Source organism: Passer montanus, unplaced genomic scaffold, assembly GCF_014805655.1.
Source record: "Passer montanus isolate IOZ18808 unplaced genomic scaffold, ASM1480565v1 scaffold156, whole genome shotgun sequence".
In the NCBI taxonomy this organism is placed as follows: Eukaryota; Metazoa; Chordata; class Aves; order Passeriformes; family Passeridae; genus Passer; species Passer montanus.
The window spans coordinates 366,571-383,892 of NW_024362716.1; the positions used below are offsets into that span (position 1 = coordinate 366,571).

Consider the following 17,322-nt stretch of genomic DNA (forward strand, 5'->3'; position numbering starts at 1 on the left):
GGCTGAGCTCTGCGCCGCTGGGACGAGCCAGAGCCCGGGGAGAGCCGCGTTTGCCCTGGTGCTGAGCTCAGCCCCTCACGGCGCTGCTGGCTGCTCCACGGGAGCAGGAGCTGCCCCGGGTCTTCCTTTTCCACCAGCACCACACCGTGACGGAGGAACTGTGCGGGTCTGGGGTCCTGAAGGGCTGGGAGGGGGTGGCACTGCAGGGCTGGGGCTGAGCCTGGAGCTGTGGGGCCTGTCCTGGGGTGGTGGAACAGCGTGGGGATGGCTGTGGGGCCGCTCTGGGGTCCGGGGGTCAGCGTGACCTGGTCTGGCACTCGGGGGCTGGTCCTGGGTCCAGTCCTGTGGCCGTGGGGTCAGTGTGGGGCCGGTCCCAGGGGCTGTGGGGTCAGTGTGGGTTTGGGGGTCAGTCCCGGGGGCAGTGTCGGGTTTGGGGGTCAGTCCGAGGTTTGGGGGGTCACTCCTAGGGTCACTGCCAGGTTTGGGGGTCAGTGCCAGGTTTGGGAGTCAGTCCCGGGGGCAGTGCCGGGTTTGGGGGTCGCTCCTGGCCCTGTGCTCAGGGCGGGGCTGGTCCCCGGTCCGTGCAGCCGCTCCCGTGCCCTGTCCCGCGGTGCCGGTGTCACCCCGGCAGTGATAGAACAGACAGGGCTGTCACGGGGCGGTACCGGAGCCGCCGGGGGGCGGAGCCGCTGTCCCCGGGGCGGTACCGGGGCTCTCGGGGGGCGGTACCGGGGCTCTCGGGGGCGGTGCCCGTGCCCCGCCGGCAGTGACGCGGGCGCGGTTCCGGCCCCGCCTCCCTTTCCCTCAGCAGCGCGGCCGCGGTGCGCGCGGTGCGGGGCTGGAGCGGGCCCGGGGCGGGGGCCTGGATCCCGGGATGGGCCCCGGATCCCGCCAGGGGGGCTGGGATCCCGAACGGGCGCTTGGGACCCGGGAGCGGGGCTGGATCGCGGAGCGGGGCTGGGAGCTCGGGAGGGGCCCGGGGCCGGGTCTGGGTCCCGCGGGAGGGCCCGAAACGCGCGGTGGGGGCTGGGCCCGGGAGAGCGGGGCTGGGCCCGGGATGGCGGCTGGATGCCGGGAGGGATGCTCGGGAGCGGGGCTCTGAGGGGCTCTGAGGGGCCGGGAGCGGCGGGGCCCGGCGGGGGCGGGACGCGGCGGCACCGGGCCCGGCCCGGCGTGACGCGGCCGCCGCTCCCGCAGTGAGACGGTGCCAAGATGCAGATCTTCGTGAAGACCCTGACGGGCAAAACCATCACCCTCGAGGTGGAGCCCAACGACACCATCGAGAACGTGAAGGCCAAGATCCAGGACAAGGAAGGTAGCGGCGGGGCCGGGAGCGGCGGGGCGGCCCCGCGGGGCCCTCCCGGTGTCCCCACGGCCGTGCTTGTGTCCCGCAGGGATCCCACCCGACCAGCAGCGCCTGATCTTCGCGGGGAAGCAGCTGGAGGATGGCCGCACGCTCGCGGACTACAACATCCAGAAAGGTGCTCCCCGGACCCCGGGGGGCTTTGGGGGGCGTTTTTGGGGTGCCAGCTGCGGTTCCCCCCCGGTGTGACACGGATCTCTCCTCGCAGAGTCCACCCTGCACCTGGTGCTGCGCCTGCGAGGGGGGATCATCGAGCCCTCCCTGCGCCAGCTGGCCCAGAAGTACAACTGCGACAAGATGATCTGCCGCAAGTACGCGCCCGGCTCCCCTCCAGTGGCCCTTCCCCGTGTCCCCTCCCGTGTCCCCTCTCATGTCCCCTCCCCGTGTCCCCCCCGTGTCCCCCAGCCCCGTGTCCCTGCTCACCTGTCCCCCCCAGGTGCTACGCCCGCCTGCACCCCCGTGCTGTTAACTGCCGCAAGAAGAAGTGTGGGCACACCAACAACCTGCGCCCCAAGAAGAAGGTCAAGTAGAGCCTCCAGCCCTGCCCGCGCCGCCCAATAAAGCATCGCAGCGCTCAGCCTCCTTTGCTGGTGGTTTTTTACCCAAAGTGTGGTTTTCAGTAAAGGGGGGCGGTGCTGGAGCAGTGTGGGAGGGTGGGGAGCGGGGATGGGGGTGCTGCTGGTGGGCAGGGCCTGCAGCAGCACTCACTGGGCCAGCAGTGGGACCCCCTGCCCACCCACGGGACCCCCAGCCGTGTGTACACAGCAGATGGACACGGGGACTCGGCTGGGGACTGGACCAGCACCAGGACCACACACAGAACCCCCTGCTCATGGACTGGGACCCCCAGCCATGGGGGTGGCTGTCACCAGGACCCCCTACACACCCTGGGACCCCCAGGCGTGGGGGTGACTGTCACCAGGACCCCCTACACACCCTGGGACCCCCAGGCGTGGGGGTGGCTGTCACCAGGACCCCCTACACACCCCTGCTCACGCCCTGGGAGCCCTCTGGTCACTTCTGCAGGGTCTGCATGGACACTGCCCCCCCTGCCCACTGCTGGGACCCCCGGCCAGCCGTGCACGGGACTGGCTCGGTCCTGGGCTCTCCCTGTTCGGCGGCAAACCCACCGGGAGCCCCCGACCGCGTGCCCAGGGACCGGCACCGGGACCCCCTGCTCAGGGAGCCCCCGGAGCCCCCCTGCCCACCCACCGGGCCCCCGGCCGTGCGTGCAGAGCACCGGGCAGCCGGGGCAGGGCAGCGGGAGCGGCGGCGCTGCCGCTCGGTGCCTGCAGGTGGCGGCGGAACCGCGCTCCGCCCCGCGGGGCCCGGGCCTGCGCCGTGCGGCCGGGCCGGCCATGGTGAGCGGTACCGGGAGCGGGACGGGAGCGGCCCCCGGGGGTCGGGAGGGGCGCCCCGGGAGCGAGCGGGTCACGGGGGGGTCGCGGATGGGGGGTCCCGGTGCCCGTCCGTGTTGGGAACCGGGGGATGCCGGTGCCGGTCCGTGCACACGTGGCCGGGGGGCTCCCGGTGCGTTTGCGGCGGGCCGGGGGCATCCCGGGGCCGGGGGGGTCCCGGTGCCCGCCTGGGTTGTGTGAGCGCGGCCGGGGGTCCCGGTGTGCATAGAGAGGGGTCCCGGTGCCCTTCGGTACCGCGGGCACGTGTCCGGGGGGGGTCCTGGTGTCAGTCCGGTTCGTGCACGGGTGGCCTCGGGTCCGGCGGGTGGGCAGGGGGATATGAGGGGTCCCGGTGCCCGTCTGTGCTGTGCGCACACGGCCGGGCGGCTCCCGGTACCGGTACCGGGCTCAGCTCAAGCACCGCGGCCGGGAGCCCCGGAACCGGTGCTGGGCGAGACGCGTTGCCCCAGCACCGGGATGATCCTCCTGCCCGGTGCCCGTTACCGGCTCACCGGTGCCGCCGCGTCCGTGCCCTCCTGTCCCGCAGACGGGCGAGGCCGTGCGGGAGCTGCTGCAGCGGCTGCGGGAGCTGCAGAGCGAGCGGGTCGAGACGTACCGGCTCTTCGAGGAGTGAGTACCGGCACCGGCACCGGGCCCCGGGGGGCGGCACCCACCGGGACACGCGGCACCCCGGCAGGGAAGCGGATCCCCCGTGCCGATTGTTTTGCATCCTGTTGGGCCGGGGCCATGGATGGCTGATGAGCTCCAGCTGGCAGCGGGGCTCTGCGCTGGACACCTGAATCCTATTTGAGCATCCAGCACATGAGGGACTTCCCGGGATGCAGGGCTGAGAGTGTAAAGGGTGAAAAAACCCAAACCCCCGACTTTCCCCCCACAAAAAGCAGTTTCCAAAGCTGTCCCGCGTGAGGGGTGAGGCTGCGTGGTCCTGCTGCCAAATCCAGGCAGGAAAACCCAGGGAAACCCAGGGAAACCCTGCTGGTGCTGCCTGTGGCGGGCTCAGCTCCAGGATGGGCACCCCGGGGTGGTGACAGTGGCTTCTCCCCCCCGACCTGCCCGCAGGGGCCACCGGGCGTACCTGAGCAGTGCCCCCCACTATGACTTCCCGCGGTACCGGCAGCTGGTGCACGAGGTCACCGTGGCCTTCAGCGGCATCTCCCGGGAGGTGCTGGGCATCGCCGGGCGCCTGCGGGACCAGCTCGGCCGCCCCGACCTGGCCCAGCACCTGGCCCGCCTCCAGGACAGGGAGCAGGAGAAGCTGCAGCTGGTGGGTGCTGGGCTTGGGGGGGGAGTCCCTGGGGCTGCTTGGGGGGGTCTCAGCTGCCGTGGTGTCCCCCCGCAGACGGCGCAGCTGCAGCTGGCCCGGCAGCAGGCTCAGGAGCAGCCCGAGGTGGACGCCCATCAGCAGGAGGTGCAGGAGCTCAAGCACAAGTAGGTGGTGGCCCCGCTGCTGTCCCCCCCCTCATTTTGGGAGGGCAGCATCCCCCTAGCCTGGAACCCCCACTGCCATCCCCTTGTGCCCCCTGTTTTGGGTGGCACCCCCTCCCCAGCCCGCGGGATCCTGGCGTGTCCTGAGCTGGAAGAGACCATGGAGTGCAGGCCAGGAGCCCCTTCCCCGCGCTCCCCCGCCCTCCCTCCGGCCCAGGGGGGCCCAGATGGTGCCTTCGGGGTCTGGCGGCGCTGCGTGGCCGCGTCCCCTCGGCCTCCCCAGGCTGAGTGTTTCATAAACAGCGCGGGGAAGGCGAGGCGGCCCACATAATACGCTCCATATGGGCTTTATTTATAGTTTCCATCCGCTCTCGTAGGCTAATTAAAACCATTGAGGCAATCAGCGAAATTCTCCAGGACCTTAAGTACGATTCGGAAGAAGTTGAGTGATGGGTGTCCCCGTGGGAACGGCTGGAGGGGCCGGGCTGGTGGAACGGGGGCCCCGCTCATCCCCCACCCGCTCCCGGCGCACCTTGGCAAGGTGGGCATTGTCCTCGGGGCCCCTTTTCTGGAGAACCGGCGGGAAGGGGGGGAGCAGCTCCCTCTGGGACAAGAGGGGTCCCCCTAAATCCTGAGTCCCCCTCAGCAGAGTGGGGACTGGTTCCAGTGGGGCTGGTCCCCCTCCCCGGCTGTGCCAAAGGCAAACCACACCCTGCAGTGCCAAGGGGCTGCCACGCTGGGCCTCCATCAAGCTGGGCACTGTCCCTGCTGCCAGCTGGAGCCCCATGGGCAGCAGCCCCCCCAAACCACGCCTTGGGGACCGGCTGTGCCCCCAGCCCCACTGCAGCTCCGCAAGCGCTTTTTCTACGGTCACCCCAAATAAACCTGTCCCCACGGAGCTGGCCTGAGCGGTGTCATCTCAAGGGTTTGTGTGGCCCCTGCTGCCCCAGTGCCACCCCCTCCGCCCTGGCTGGGTCCCCTGGGAGCCCCGGGCTGGGGTGACAAGGGCCACGGGCCCCACTTGGCTGCCCGCTGCATCCCCGTCCCCGCGCAGCGCTGCCGCTCCGCTGACGCAGACCCCGCTGGGCTTTCAGAGGTTTATTGGCATTAAGCTTAAATCTGTTCCTAATTGACTGAAATGGAACCAAAATAAGGCTGGTTTGAATCAAAACTGGAGCAGGCACTGGGCAAACCCCAGCAGCCTGCAATCAGCCCGCGTGGCTCCCTGGGGACGGACCCCTCCGTGCACTCGCACGTGGGGACCCTGGCGAGAAAAAGGCCAAAATCGCTTCCCGGGGGGAACTGCGGCGAGGGAGGGGTCACCCGGGAAGCCCCCGCCGCCCCTTTCATCCCAGAGGCTGCTCCGGCTGGCGGAGCAAAGCCTCGGTGCCTCCCCCGGCCGGGCAGGGCTGGGGGGTCCCCTCGCTGCCGCGGGGCCAGGGTCCCACAGAGCCCCCGGGGCTGGGCCAGCCCGGCCCCCCAGCCTCAGCCCACCCCATCCGCCAGGGCCGCGGGGCCGCGCTGCGCCCCCAGCCGGGGAGAAGAAGTGCGAAAGGCTCCTTACCTACCTGGTTGCGTGTTTTGTGCGATTTCTGCAGCCACACGCGCCACTGGTCGTAGAGTTTGATGCCCAGGTTGGAGCAGCCGTAGGCGTGCTTCTTCACCCAGCCGAAAAACTGCTTCAGCTCCCGCCGCAGCGTCGTGTTCTGCTCCCCCCCTTTGGCGTCGCAGCCCCCCGCCACTCGCTCTGCGGGGACAAGGGGGTCGGTGGCACACGGGGGGACGCGCCTCGACCCCTCCCCATCGCCGCCGTGCCGCGGATGAGGAGGGCCCAGAGGAGCACGAGCAGGTTTTGGCTCCCGGCTGGGAAAGCCGAGCTCCGAGCTGGCTCCTTTGGGAGAAATCCGGGTGCCGGGCAGGGCCCCGCGGCCCCGGCGGGCGCTGCCGGCCGCACTCACCGCTGCGCGGCGTGGAGGCGGCCGTGGGGTTGCTCCAGTCGCTCCAGATCCCGGCTTTCTTGGAGCCGTAGATGCTGAAGGGGTTACAGCGCACCTGGACGAAGTAGACGGTGCCGGGGCGCAGGCCGGCCAGGCGGCACGAGGTCTGGTTGCCCACATCATCCACCACCTGCGGAGCGAGGCCATGGGATCCCCGGCCCCTCGGCCGCCCCCGCCGCCCCCCGGCCGTGCCCACGCACCTTCCACTCGGAGCTGTCCTCCACCCGGTATTGGATCTGGTACTTGGCTTGGAAGAGGAAATCCTTGAGGGCCGGCGGGGAGCTCCAGCGCACGCTGAGCTGGTCCTCCAGGTCGCCCACCCTGCTGACGTGCACGTCCGACGGCGGGTCCGTGGTGACTGCGGGGACAGCGCAGGGCTAGCGGGGCAGCGCCGCGGGGCCGCGAGGGTTAAGGAGCCGCGGATGTAAAAGCGACTCGGAGCAAAGCAGCCTAATTCGATTAGGAGCAATTCTGCTCACATATCGCCCATTTCCTGCTGCCCCAGCGCAGCGCGGCGCGGCCCTCCCCGCCCGGTCACCGGTGACACGGCGACACGGTGACACGGTGGCGGTGGCGTGGCTCACCCACGTCCAGGATGTCCAGCATGACCACGTCGGACACGGCCACCCCCAGGCGGTTGGACGCCTCCACCCAGATCTCGTAGGGCGTGAAGAGGGCCAGGTCCTTGGGGATGTGGCAGGAGTAGGTGCCGGCCGTGTGGTACTCCTGGCAGGTGTTGTCCTGGCCGTACCACCTGCGGCAGGGATGGGTGAGCTGCTGGCACCGCTCCCCCATCCCCGCGATGCTCCCGTGGGTCACTTCTTGGTTTTTCCACGCTGCCAGAACTGGGGGAGCGGCCCCGTGGCTCACTCAGGGATTCCCAACCCGACCAGACCCACAGCAGCTTCTCCTCACCCTGCCCAGCTCCAGGAGGAAACTCATCCCAACGGCACCACCCCAGCCAGGAGGCACGGAGCTGCCCCTTCCCTGCTTCCCGTTGAATCCCACTGCAAATTTTTAACAAAACAGGGATGGAGGGGAGCTCCCACCTGCGCTTGTACTTGAGGGTGTAGTTGGTGTGCAGGAAGGTCTCCCCTTCTGTCCCGGGCGCCCACTTGCAGGTCAGGTCCTTCATGTTTTTGGACCAGCAAGTGATGTTGACTGGTTTTTCTGGGGGTACTGGGAGAGACAAAAACCAAAGAACAAAAGGTTCCAGAGCTGTTTCTTTTCCAGCCACGGAGACGCAAACCCCAAATCCCAGCTGCATTCCCAGCTGAGCCTCTGCATTCCCGGGAATGCGGGAATGCGTAGCGACCCAAAAAACAAGCCCGAGCTGCATTCCCTGTTCTGATCCCATATTCCTGGGACACAGCATCGTCCTTAAAATAGCCCGAGATAAAATCTTACGATTATTGGTTCGGACAAGCGCGTTTTAACCGAGGCTGTGCCGAAGCAGCCTCTCAGCTGCCTGCGGGTCAGGGCTCCACCAGAGCAGCTCCTGGCACGCTTTGGTGAGAACCAGGACGCTGATTCCTCTGTGGGGATCCCTGGCTTCTCTCCCATGGGGGAGGCACAGCCCAGTGCTGGCCAGACCCCGGTATGGAGCGGCTGGACCCTGACACAGAGCTGGACCCTGGCACTGAGTGACCAGACCCTGACAGAGTGACCAAACCCCGACACAGAGTGACCAGACCCTGACAGAGTGACCAGACACCAGCACAGTGACCAGACCCTGACAGAGTGACCAAACCCCGACACAGACCAGACCCCAGCACAGAGTGACACAGAGCAGCCAGACGCTGACACACAGTGACAAGACCCTGACAGAGTGACCACACCCCAGCACAGTGACCAGACCCCAGCACAGAGTGACAAGACCCTGACAGAGTGACCAAACCCCAGCATACAGTGACCAAACCCCGACAGAGTGACCAGACCCTGACAGAGTGACCAGACCCCAGCACAGTGACCACACCCCAACACAGAGTGACCAGACCCCAGCACACAGTGACCAAACCCTGCCAGAGTGCCCAAACCCCGCCAGAGTGACCAGACCCTGACAGAGTGACCAGCCCCTGACAAAGTGACCAGACCCCAGCACACAGTGACCAGACCCCAGCACAGTGACCAGACCCCAGCACAGTGACCACACCCCAACACAGAGTGACCAGAAACCCCGACAGAGTGACAAGACCCTGACAGAGTGACCAAACCCCGGCATACAGTGACCAAACCCCAGCACAGAGTGACCAGACCCCAGCACACAGTGACCACTCCCCAGCACAGTGCCCAGGCCCCATCACGGCGCGTTATGCACACCCCATCACGTACATCCAACATAGAGACAGGAGCCGGCCAGGATGCCGCCGTCTCTGCTGTGGCACACCAGGTTGTCCCCCGACTGCTGCCTGGAGCCGTTGAGGCGGGCCAGGGCCACGCTGAGCGTGGAGGGGCCCAGGGCGGCGTAGGAGGCGGCCGGGAGGCGCCGCCCGTTCAGCGTCCAGTACAGATCCTCGGCCTTGAGCGGCATGTCCGGGCTCACCGTGCACGTGGCCACCAGCGAGGAGCCGATCAGCAGCGTGGGGTCCTGCGGGGAAATCACCGCGGGGTCTGCAGCCGGGGAGACAGAGAGCACGGGGTCAGGCAGGGAGGCTTTGGTGCTGAGCTGAGCTGTTTAAGCATGTCTCGTGTGTGTTTAAATACATTTTATATCTGGTTTGCATTGATTTCAACGCCTTGGTGTCTCTTCTGTATTCATTTAAATACGTTTTATATCTGTTTCAGCGCATTGTTTTGCTAGTTTACATCAATTTAAATCATCACGTCTATATCAATTTAAATCATCATATATGTTTTGTGTTAATTTAAATACATTGTTTGGCTATTTTACATCGATGTAAATCATCGCAAGCCTATACTGATTTAAATCACGTATCTATTTTGTATAGATTTAAATCATCACGTATCTATTTTGTATCAATTTAACACACTGCTTTCCATTTTACATCCTTTTAAAGACACTGCTTTCTATTTTACATTGGTTTAAATGTGTTTCATGTCAGTTCTTTACTTCTGCACTTTTTATATCTATTTTATACCTGAAGACATTTTATATATTTTATATCTCCTTAAGTAGTTTTTGTATTTATTCTGTATCTCAATACACACCTATTTTTTATCTATTTAAATACGCTTTACACCTACTTTTACATCTACATACATTTTATCTCGAAACACATTTAATATCTATTTTTATATCAACATCTATTTTTTAACTTTTAAAATACTTTTCCTATCCACTTTTTCATCTTTTTTTTTTTTTCCCCAGGGCTGGGGTGCGGCTGGGCTACAGCTTCGGAAGTTTTTCCGCGACAAAAGCATTTCAAAAAAAAAAAAGAAAATTGGAGGGGATTTCCCCCTCCCCATTTTCCCAACACTGCCAGGGTCCGGCATTCTTCCCAAGAGCTCCCTCCTCATCCTCACCATGCGCTCCCCTCGCCAGCCCGAGGGTGCCGGGGGCTGTGGGGGGAAATTCCCCCGCTCCGCCGGGAGAAATTCCCGGCGCGGGGTGTTCCGTGTCCGTCAGCCCTTCCCGGCTCCCTCCGCACGCGCCGGGCTAACAACATCCCAAATTACCTCCCGGAAAGTGCCGCGACCTCCCCGCCCCTGCGACCCGCCGGCCCCGATCGGCTTTCAGCGCCCGGCTCCCTCCCGGCCACCCCAAAATCCCCGGCACGCATTAGGAGAGACCCTAATTAGCGCTCCGCAATTAGCGCTCAGGGTCCTCCTTGTGCCGGGGACGCTTAATTGGGAATCGCCGCCAGCGCTTGGGGGATGCTGGAGGGAGGAATTCCAGCGGGGAGAAACAGCCGGGGTACCCCAGAGAGCCGAAAAAGAGGGGGTACCCCAGAGAGCCCAGAGCAGCCGGGGTACCCCAGAGAGCCCAGAGCAGCCGGGGTACCCCAGAGAGCCGAAAAAGAGGGTGTACCCCAGAGAGCCCAGAGCAGCCGGGGTACCCCAGAGAGCCCAGAGCAGCCGGGGTACCCCAGAGAGCCCAGAACAGCCTGGGGTACCCCAGAGAGCCCAGAGCAGCCTCGGGTACCCCAGAGAGCCCAGAGCAGCCTCGGGTACCCCAGAGAGCCCCGGATGGTGCCAGGCGCCCCAAGAACCCCCGGATTTGTACCAGGCGCCCCAAGCACCCCCGGATTGGTGCCAGGCACCCCAAACACGCGCGGCACGGGGCTGGGTACCCCGGACACCCCGAGCACCCATGGGTGACCATGGATCCATGCCACCCCCCGGAGCAAAACCCTCCCCAAGGCCAGCCGGGCCTCTGGAAACCTCAGCCCCCCTCGGTGCCACCCCGCCGATATCAGACCCTGCACTCCCGGCCCTGATTCTCCTAAATCTTAATCTAAACAGCCCCAGAAACTCACACGAGCACCGTAAAACAGACACGTTTCCCATCCTCCGAGCAGGACCCTCTGGAGGGGCCAATTTTCTCTCTCTCGGTATTTTTTTTCCCCTGGATTTTGGTGTTTTTTCCCTTCCTCAAGCAGGAGCCTCTGAAGGGGCCAATTATATACATATATATATTATATTTTTTTCCCCCTGGAATTGTTTCCCCCCCTCAGCACGGCCGCAGCACCGAACATGTGTTTTAAAAGGGAAAAGTGTGAAGTTTTCCGATCGGAGAGGAAAGGGCCGGAGAGACGCAGGCGGGCTGTGGAATGTGCAAGTTGCAACGAAAATACCTGCTCGGGGGTTTTATGGCTTCTCTATTGCAAAAAAAAAAATGCTGATCAGGTGCTAAGTAATGCTATAAAGTAAAACCACATTTCCAAGGTGTCGGGAACGTTTATGCTTTTCTTCCGAAGGGCCGGATTTCATTTTAGTTTTATATCGGAGTTTGAAGGGGTTGGCAAAGAAAAGGGGGGAGGGAAAAAAAAAAAAGCTCCGATAAGTGTCAGAGATCACGCAGTTAAAAAAGATTTATTGAGCTGTGCAGGGGGTTAAAGGAAAATAGAAATAATTGCCCTGAAGAACAAAAGGGAATTTGGGAAGCTCTGGATTCCACAGGAAAAATAAAATTAAATATATATGTGTAGTTTGAGCTCTTCTAAAACTCGAGCAGCGAGGTTTGCGGGCAGACACGGCACCCAAAAACGCTTTATCCCTCTTTTCTGCTCTGCTCTCCGGTCTTTTTTTCCCCTTTTCTCATCCCCGACTGGCATTTCTCGTGCCCATCCCTGGGCTCGAGGAGGGATTTATAAAAAGCCCAGGCATTCCAGCGCGGCCGAGCTGCACCGAGGGGAAACTTTCGCTCTCTAAAAGGAGATTTGGCTTCGCCTTCGCCAGCGCCGCACGTCGAGGGGCGGCGGGGCCAGCGCTGCCCCGGACCCCCGTGGGGAGGGGGAAATGGGGGTCCGGGGGGGAACCCGGCCGCTCGGGGGGAGAAAGGAGCGGGCCCAGCCCCAGCGAGGGTCCGGCCGTGGCCTCGGCGGCTCCCAGCGGGACCAGCCCCGCCGGGCACCGCGCTGGGCACCGCGCTGGGCACCGGAGCCGCCGGGACTGGCCGCGGAAGGGGTTTGTGGAGCGCTCCTTCTCCCCGCCCGATGGCTCCAGCAGTTCCTGCCCCGATTAACGCCCGCAGGAGCCCCCGATAAGGACGCGGGTGGCTCCGGGCTCCGCGGCGGGGCCGGGACCCCGCGGCGGGGCCGGGACCCCGCGGGAGCTGCCGGGCGAGCCGTGCCCGCCCCGGCCGGTGCCGTTCGCGCGTCGGAGCGAACATCCATCGCCTTGAGAAATTCCCATCATAGGGAGGAAGCCAAACTTCCTGCTGGGGGAGCGGGGAGCGGGAGCGGGACCTCGCCCTCCCCCGGCTCGGGCCGCAGCGGGGGCAGCGCGGCCGCCGCCGGGACCGGGGGTCCCTGGGGTTTGGGGCTCTGGGGAAGGGGGGATCCCTCCCCCGTGTGTGCCCCCATGGACCCCGATCCCCGCGGGGCTGGGGCCGCTGCACAGCCCAGCCCACAGGTGGCACCTCCCGGACCTGCCGCCGCCGGGTGGGGCCCCCAAACTGGGCATCACTGCGGGGCCCCCAGGGGGATTATTTTTTTTTGGGGGGGGTGGGTCGTTGTTTTTCGTGGGGCGGGGAGGGAGATCCTTATTGTTCTGGGTGGGAAAAGGGGATTCATTGTTCTCTGGGATGGGGGGGCGGCTCTCCCGGGGGAAGGGGGACCCCGCTGCTCTCGGCAGGGGGAGGGGGGTTCTCAGGGGCCTTGGGGGGGGAAGAGGGGGGCGATGGCCCCCGGGGGTGCGAGGGGGTCGCGTGGGGAAGGGGTTGGCTATTGTTCTCCGGGCGGAGGCCGGGGGTTTCCATTGTCCTGGGTGGGGAATGGAGCCGCATTGTTCCGCGGGAGGGGGGGCTGGACGGCGGGGAGGGGGACAGGGGGGGACCGGCCCCTCTCGGGGTCCCTGTTCTCCGTGGGGAGAGGGAGCACTCGCCGCTCCGGGGGAGGGGGGCTCTCCTCGCTGCGCTCGGGGATGGGGGTCAGCACAAAAAAGGTTCCTCTATTGTTCTCTGCGGGGAAGGGGCGGGGGGGTCCCGGCTGGGCTGCGGGGACGGGGATGGGGGGTCCCGGCTGCCTGTCGGGAGGGGATGGAGGGTCCCGGCTGCCCTCGGCGGGGGGGTTCCCGTCCTCCTCCTCCGCAGCAGCCGAAGCGCAGCCCCGAGGTGCGCCCGGCGGTGCCCCCGCCGCGCCCGGGACCGCTCCGCATCCCGGGCCGGGGGGGACGCGGGACACGGAGGGGAACGGGCAGCCCCGGAGGGCTCCGCATCCCCGCACCGCTGGGGGGAACGGGACACGCGGAAAGGAGCGGGGGAACCTCGGGGGGTTCCGCACGCCGGGGCCGGAGCCGGACGGGAGAGCCCCGGGGGGCTCCGCGCAGCGCCCGCGTGGCCCCGACGGGACCCCCGCCCGCCCCGCGCCCACCTTGCGGGAGCCGCCCGGTGCTGCCGGTACTCACAGGAGAGCGGGTCGGCGCGGGGCAGGCGCGGCCAGAGCAGCAGCAGCAGCGGCAGCATCGGCAGCAGCGGCGGCGGCGGCATGGCCTGCTCCGGTGCCCGTCGGTGCCCGGGGCGGCGGAGCGCACCGGCACGTCCGGGGAAGTCCCGAGCAAGTCTGAGCAACCCCCGGTTACCAAAGCCCCAACTGCCGCCCTGGCCCCGCCCCGGGACCGCCCCCGGGGGGGCAGAAAGCCACCGGCCCCGCCACCCCCCCCGTGTCCCGCTCCCCCCGACCCCCCCGGTAGGTGAGTAAGAGCCGCTCCGGGGCCGCCGGCCCACGGGTGACTCACGCGGGACCCTCCCGCGCCCCCGGGGCCGCTCTCGCCGCCGAACGGGCCCCCCCGCCGCGGCTCCCCCACGCTCCGAGCGCCCTCGAGATCCAAAGCCCCGGTTTTGCTTATTTCTGGGCTGAAAACAGGAACATCATCCCATAAATCCCGATGTTTTCTAGCGAATCTAGAAAAGCCTCCATCATCTCAGGGCTTTCCTCCTCAAAACCCCGAAGAAGTGGAAAAACCACCCCAAGTGGCTCCGAGTCCCCCCAGACTGGCGGTGTCCCCAGGGCTGGTGGCATGCCCGGTAGTGCCACCAGCACAGAGACAAAGCCACCCACTTGGGCACCCCCAGCGTCCCCCCCCGTGCCCCCTCCCGGGGTCTCGGTGGCACCGAGAGCTTTGCAGACCCCCAGACAGGTCACAGACCCCCGGGACAGCAGGTCCTGCTCACGGCACGGCCACTGTCCCCACGTGTCCCCAGCTGGGAGGGGAGGGGACAGCGTTCCCTGCCGGGAACGGAGCGCGGAGGGTGGCAGGGGACACCTGGGTGGCCCCTGGTGCCCCACGGACTCGGGGTGGGGGAGTCGGGGGTGACCCTGAGTGGGGCTCCGAGGTGTTGGGAACCAGCGGGAATCGCAGAGATTAGAAAACACAATAAAAAACGAGAGGGGGAGGCCGCCCAAACAATGCCTTTTCCCATCGTCCTGTTTTTTGGAAGCTTCTGAACTGTTTTTGTTGAAATTTCCCAAAAATGTCAGGCTCCGGGAGCCACCCAGCCTGAGAAACTTCAGCCCCAGCGGCCGCAGTCTGGCCGAGTGAATCACGGCTGCCCCGGGGCTGGCGGCCTCCCGCGGTCCCGACCCACCGCCCGCGTCCCCCGGGAGCCGCCGGGGACCGCGGCCAGCGCTGGGTGCCGGGGAAAAGCAGAAATTCCCCCTCCGGAGCAGCGGCCACCGAGGCTGCCCACCTGCGCTGCCAGACCCTGCCCCCAGCGCCGGCCAGGCGTGCACCCCCAGTTTGTGGGGTTCAGGGGAGCCGGGCGCAGGGGGATCCCGGGGAGGGGGTGACTCCATCCTGGGGCTGGCAGAGGGGACGTGGGTGGCTCTGGGTGGCAGAGGAATCGTCAGGAGGTGGCTTGAGGCGTGCTTGGGGTGCAGGGGGAAGATGGGGGGACAGTGGTGTCGGGAGGGGAGGGTCGGTCCCCTCTGGGACATGGTGGGCTGTCACCCCGGGCGGCACGGGGACCTCGCAGCTCGCAGCAGCACCTGTGGCACGGGGACAGGGCGAGGGGCCGGTGGTCCCCAACCGCGGGCAGTGCCCGGGTGGCGTCAGGACCCGTCCGGGGCAGCCGGGGGTGGCCGAGCCGCTGTCCCGCGCTCTGAGTCAGCGGCGGCCGCTCGGCGCAGCTGCGCTCAGCGCTGCCCTTTGACGGTGACCTTTAAAGCTGCTCCCTCCGGCCCACGAGCCGCAGGCACCGGCCGGAGGCAGGAACCAGCCCGGACGCCCCCTCTGACCCCCGGCCGGGGGTCCCCCGAGGCCGGCGCGGTCCCGCTGTCCCCCGGGGTGGCTCCGTTCCCAGGGCCTCGCTGCGGGGCAGGATCTGCCCGTGGGGCCCAGCTCCCTGCCACGAGCTCTGTGCTCTGCCCGGCCGGGACGTGGCTCCTCCCCGACGGACGCGGGTGGCCCTGGGGACATCCCCAAAGCCGCCCGGAGCATCCTCGGTCCGGCTTCCCACCAGCCGCCACCTTCCCTCCCTCCCTCCCTCCCTCCATCATGTGTCACCAGGGCCCTGAATTAATCTAATTACTTGATTTCCCAGCCAGAGCTCACTCCATAAAATCCTTGGACGCAGACAGCATCTGGCTCAAGGGCCAGGGTGTAAAAAACAAACAAGGAAAAAAAACCCAAACCCCGGGAAAAGCGGGAGGAGAGGCGCAGCGGAGCTGCCTCGACTGCCTGCATCCTTTTAAAGTGACCTGGGGGAAAAATAAAGAGGCAAGAAATGCAAAGAATCCAGCAGGCAGAGTTTGCTTTCTATTCCTCTCAGTCACATTTCCACATCCAAGGGTAATTTATAACCCGCTTAACCCCTTCCCTGCCGCCCCCCCGCACCCTCTCCCTGCAGAGCATCCTCGGGGCGGCCGCACCTTCCCGCCTCTGTTTGCTTTGGGAAGCACAAAGAGTCCCGTGACGGAGCCTGAGCTGCTCCAGAGGAGGGCAAGGAATGTCAAGAGGGTGCTTGAGCACCAGGGATGGGCTCTGCAGGGCTGGGACGTGGAGTGAAGGGTCCCCTGCCCGTGCGAGGGACACCCCGGGCAACGTGGGGGGAGCCCGAGGCTTCCCGAAAGGCTCCGGGGGAGAAATGTAGGTCAGTAGTGATAAATGCCAAAGGCACCGAGTGCTCCTGGAGAGGGGAGGAGGGAGGGCGCCGAGGATTTGCCAGCTTGGAGGTTTTTGCCTGGGAAAGGCTTTTTTTTTTTTTTTTTCTCGTGGAAAGGTGAGCGGAGGGAGCGCGGGCAGGTGCGGCGGGAGCAGCGCCCACCGGCCCGAGGCTCCCGGTGCCGCCGGGGGTCGGGGCTGCGGCTCCCGGTGCCCCCGGGGGTCCGGGCTGCGCTCTGCCCCCGCCGCCGGTGGAAGCCCCACCTGCGCCGCGGTGATTTACGGTGACAGCCCCCAATCTACCCCATTTACTCGGCCATCCGTCAGCGGTGGCGGACCCGGGGCCGGGGCTGGCGGGGCTCCAGGAGGGGGAAGGGGAGCAGCCCCGCCGGCCCGGCCGCAGCTCATTTTCTGCCGGCCCTGCTTTGATTAATAAGATGAATAAACTGGCGGGGAGAGGGGAGGCCCTGCTCGCTGCTCCCGGGGGGGGGGCACGGGCTGCGCCCCCCAGCACCCCCAGCCCACCCCAGGGCACGGAGCACCCCTCAGTGCTGAGCGGGGACAGGGAGACCCCCCCTCCCCGCGCCGGGGTCTCGCCATGTGTTCCCCATTAGGGCCGGAGGTTAGCGGAGCCCCCAGCCCGCCCCCTCCTCCCCCCGGGCCCACTTTGGGGTGCTGCCATAAATGAGGGGAAGGGGCAGGGGTGAGGGGGTGTGGGGGTGCCCCTGATGTCCTGTAAAGCCGGGGAAATCACAGCTGTAAATCCGGGGTGTCAGGGAGAGCCCAGCACCGGCCGGGGGGCCCTGAGGAGTGAGGATGAGGATGGGAGGCGTGAAGGTGACTTGGGGAGTCCTGGAGGCACACAGGGGGTGGCACAGTGGGGTCCGACACTGGCTGGGGACCCTCCTGAGGGCTTGGCCCACGTGGGTGGCATCGAGGCAGCCCTGTCCCTCCGTGTGGCACCAGTGCCAGCGCGACACGGCTCCCGGCCATCCCCTCAGTGCCCCCTTCAGCCCCTCTGTGTCAGGGTGACCCCAGGTCCTGCTGTGTCCCCGCTCCTCCTGATCCCTCCCGCATCCCCCAGAGCCTCCCTTAGCCCGGGGTCCCCTCCGCTCTCTGGTCCCCATGAATCTCCCGGTTCCCACGTCCCCTTTGTCCCCCCCACTGCATCCCCCATCCCGCTGCATCCCCGCTCCTTGGACCCCTCCCTTCTCCGCACCCCTGGGTGCCCCTCACCCCGCGCTGCCCGGGCATCCCCCACCCTCCCGCACCGTGCTCTCATCCCCCCGCCCGGTGCCGGTGCCGGTGCCGGTGCCGTGGATCTGCGGCAGGCTGCGGCGGCTCCCCCCGCCCCCGGCTCCCCCCGCCCGGCGCACAGCGCGTCACGGCGGGGCCGGCG

At 66.3% G+C, this 17,322-nt stretch overlaps 4 protein-coding genes across 6 annotated transcripts in view; 3 read left to right on the plus strand and 1 right to left on the minus strand.

Annotated features, from left to right (window-relative positions):
- The first annotated feature begins 942 nt into the window (after positions 1-942).
- UBA52 (ubiquitin A-52 residue ribosomal protein fusion product 1) lies at positions 943-1,945 on the plus strand. The gene is made up of 4 exons (XM_039702455.1): positions 943-1,315; positions 1,395-1,481; positions 1,572-1,674; positions 1,800-1,945. The coding sequence occupies exons 1-4, from the start codon at positions 1,213-1,215 to the stop codon at positions 1,891-1,893; spliced, it is 387 nt and encodes a 128-aa protein (XP_039558389.1). The 5' UTR covers positions 943-1,212; the 3' UTR covers positions 1,894-1,945.
- Positions 1,946-2,691: 746 nt separating this feature from the next.
- REX1BD (required for excision 1-B domain containing) lies at positions 2,692-9,875 on the plus strand. Of its 3 annotated transcripts, none has more exons than XR_005626790.1 (6): positions 2,692-2,724; positions 3,308-3,390; positions 3,841-4,045; positions 4,121-4,209; positions 4,584-4,747; positions 9,532-9,875. XR_005626790.1 is itself a non-coding variant. In XM_039702452.1 (5 exons), exons 1-5 carry the CDS (start codon positions 2,722-2,724, stop codon positions 4,654-4,656), a joined length of 453 nt encoding a protein of 150 aa, XP_039558386.1. In that variant the 5' UTR covers positions 2,692-2,721; the 3' UTR covers positions 4,657-5,104. The 3 variants fall into 3 exon arrangements, 1 of the variants encoding a protein (XP_039558386.1); XR_005626789.1 differs by lacking the exon at positions 9,532-9,875 and adding an exon at positions 5,805-5,934; XM_039702452.1 differs by lacking the exon at positions 9,532-9,875 and having other exon boundaries at positions 4,584-5,104.
- Positions 5,553-13,461, minus strand: CRLF1 (cytokine receptor like factor 1). The gene is made up of 7 exons (XM_039702474.1): positions 13,230-13,461; positions 8,535-8,813; positions 7,253-7,382; positions 6,788-6,957; positions 6,404-6,561; positions 6,165-6,333; positions 5,553-5,953 (listed from the first exon to the last, which is right to left on the minus strand). The coding sequence occupies exons 1-7, from the start codon at positions 13,309-13,311 to the stop codon at positions 5,553-5,555; spliced, it is 1,389 nt and encodes a 462-aa protein (XP_039558408.1). The 5' UTR covers positions 13,312-13,461.
- Positions 13,462-16,739: 3,278 nt separating this feature from the next.
- Positions 16,740-17,322, plus strand: part of TMEM59L (transmembrane protein 59 like) — a 6,176-nt gene continuing 5,593 nt past the window's right edge. The window contains exon 1 of the mRNA XM_039702475.1: positions 16,740-16,760. Within this exon, the coding sequence (XP_039558409.1) occupies positions 16,740-16,760 (21 nt within the window). The remainder of the gene's footprint in view (positions 16,761-17,322) is intronic.

Coding starts and splice junctions, on each gene's coding strand:
- UBA52 (XM_039702455.1), top strand. CDS start 1,213: ATGCAGATCTTCGTGAAGACCCTGACGGGCAAAACCATCACCCTCGAG. Junction 1,316..1,394: donor CAAGATCCAGGACAAGGAAG/GTAGCGGCGGGG, acceptor TGTGTCCCGCAG/GGATCCCACCCGACCAGCAG. Junction 1,482..1,571: donor GGACTACAACATCCAGAAAG/GTGCTCCCCGGA, acceptor CTCTCCTCGCAG/AGTCCACCCTGCACCTGGTG.
- CRLF1 (XM_039702474.1), bottom strand. CDS start 13,311: ATGCCGCCGCCGCCGCTGCTGCCGATGCTGCCGCTGCTGCTGCTGCTC. Junction 6,562..6,787: donor GCTGGACATCCTGGACGTGG/GTGAGCCACGCC, acceptor CTGTCCCCGCAG/TCACCACGGACCCGCCGTCG. Junction 5,954..6,164: donor CGCCTCCACGCCGCGCAGCG/GTGAGTGCGGCC, acceptor TTGTCCCCGCAG/AGCGAGTGGCGGGGGGCTGC.
- REX1BD (XM_039702452.1), top strand. Junction 4,046..4,120: donor AGCAGGAGAAGCTGCAGCTG/GTGGGTGCTGGG, acceptor GTCCCCCCGCAG/ACGGCGCAGCTGCAGCTGGC. Junction 4,210..4,583: donor GTGCAGGAGCTCAAGCACAA/GTAGGTGGTGGC, acceptor CCGCTCTCGTAG/GCTAATTAAAACCATTGAGG.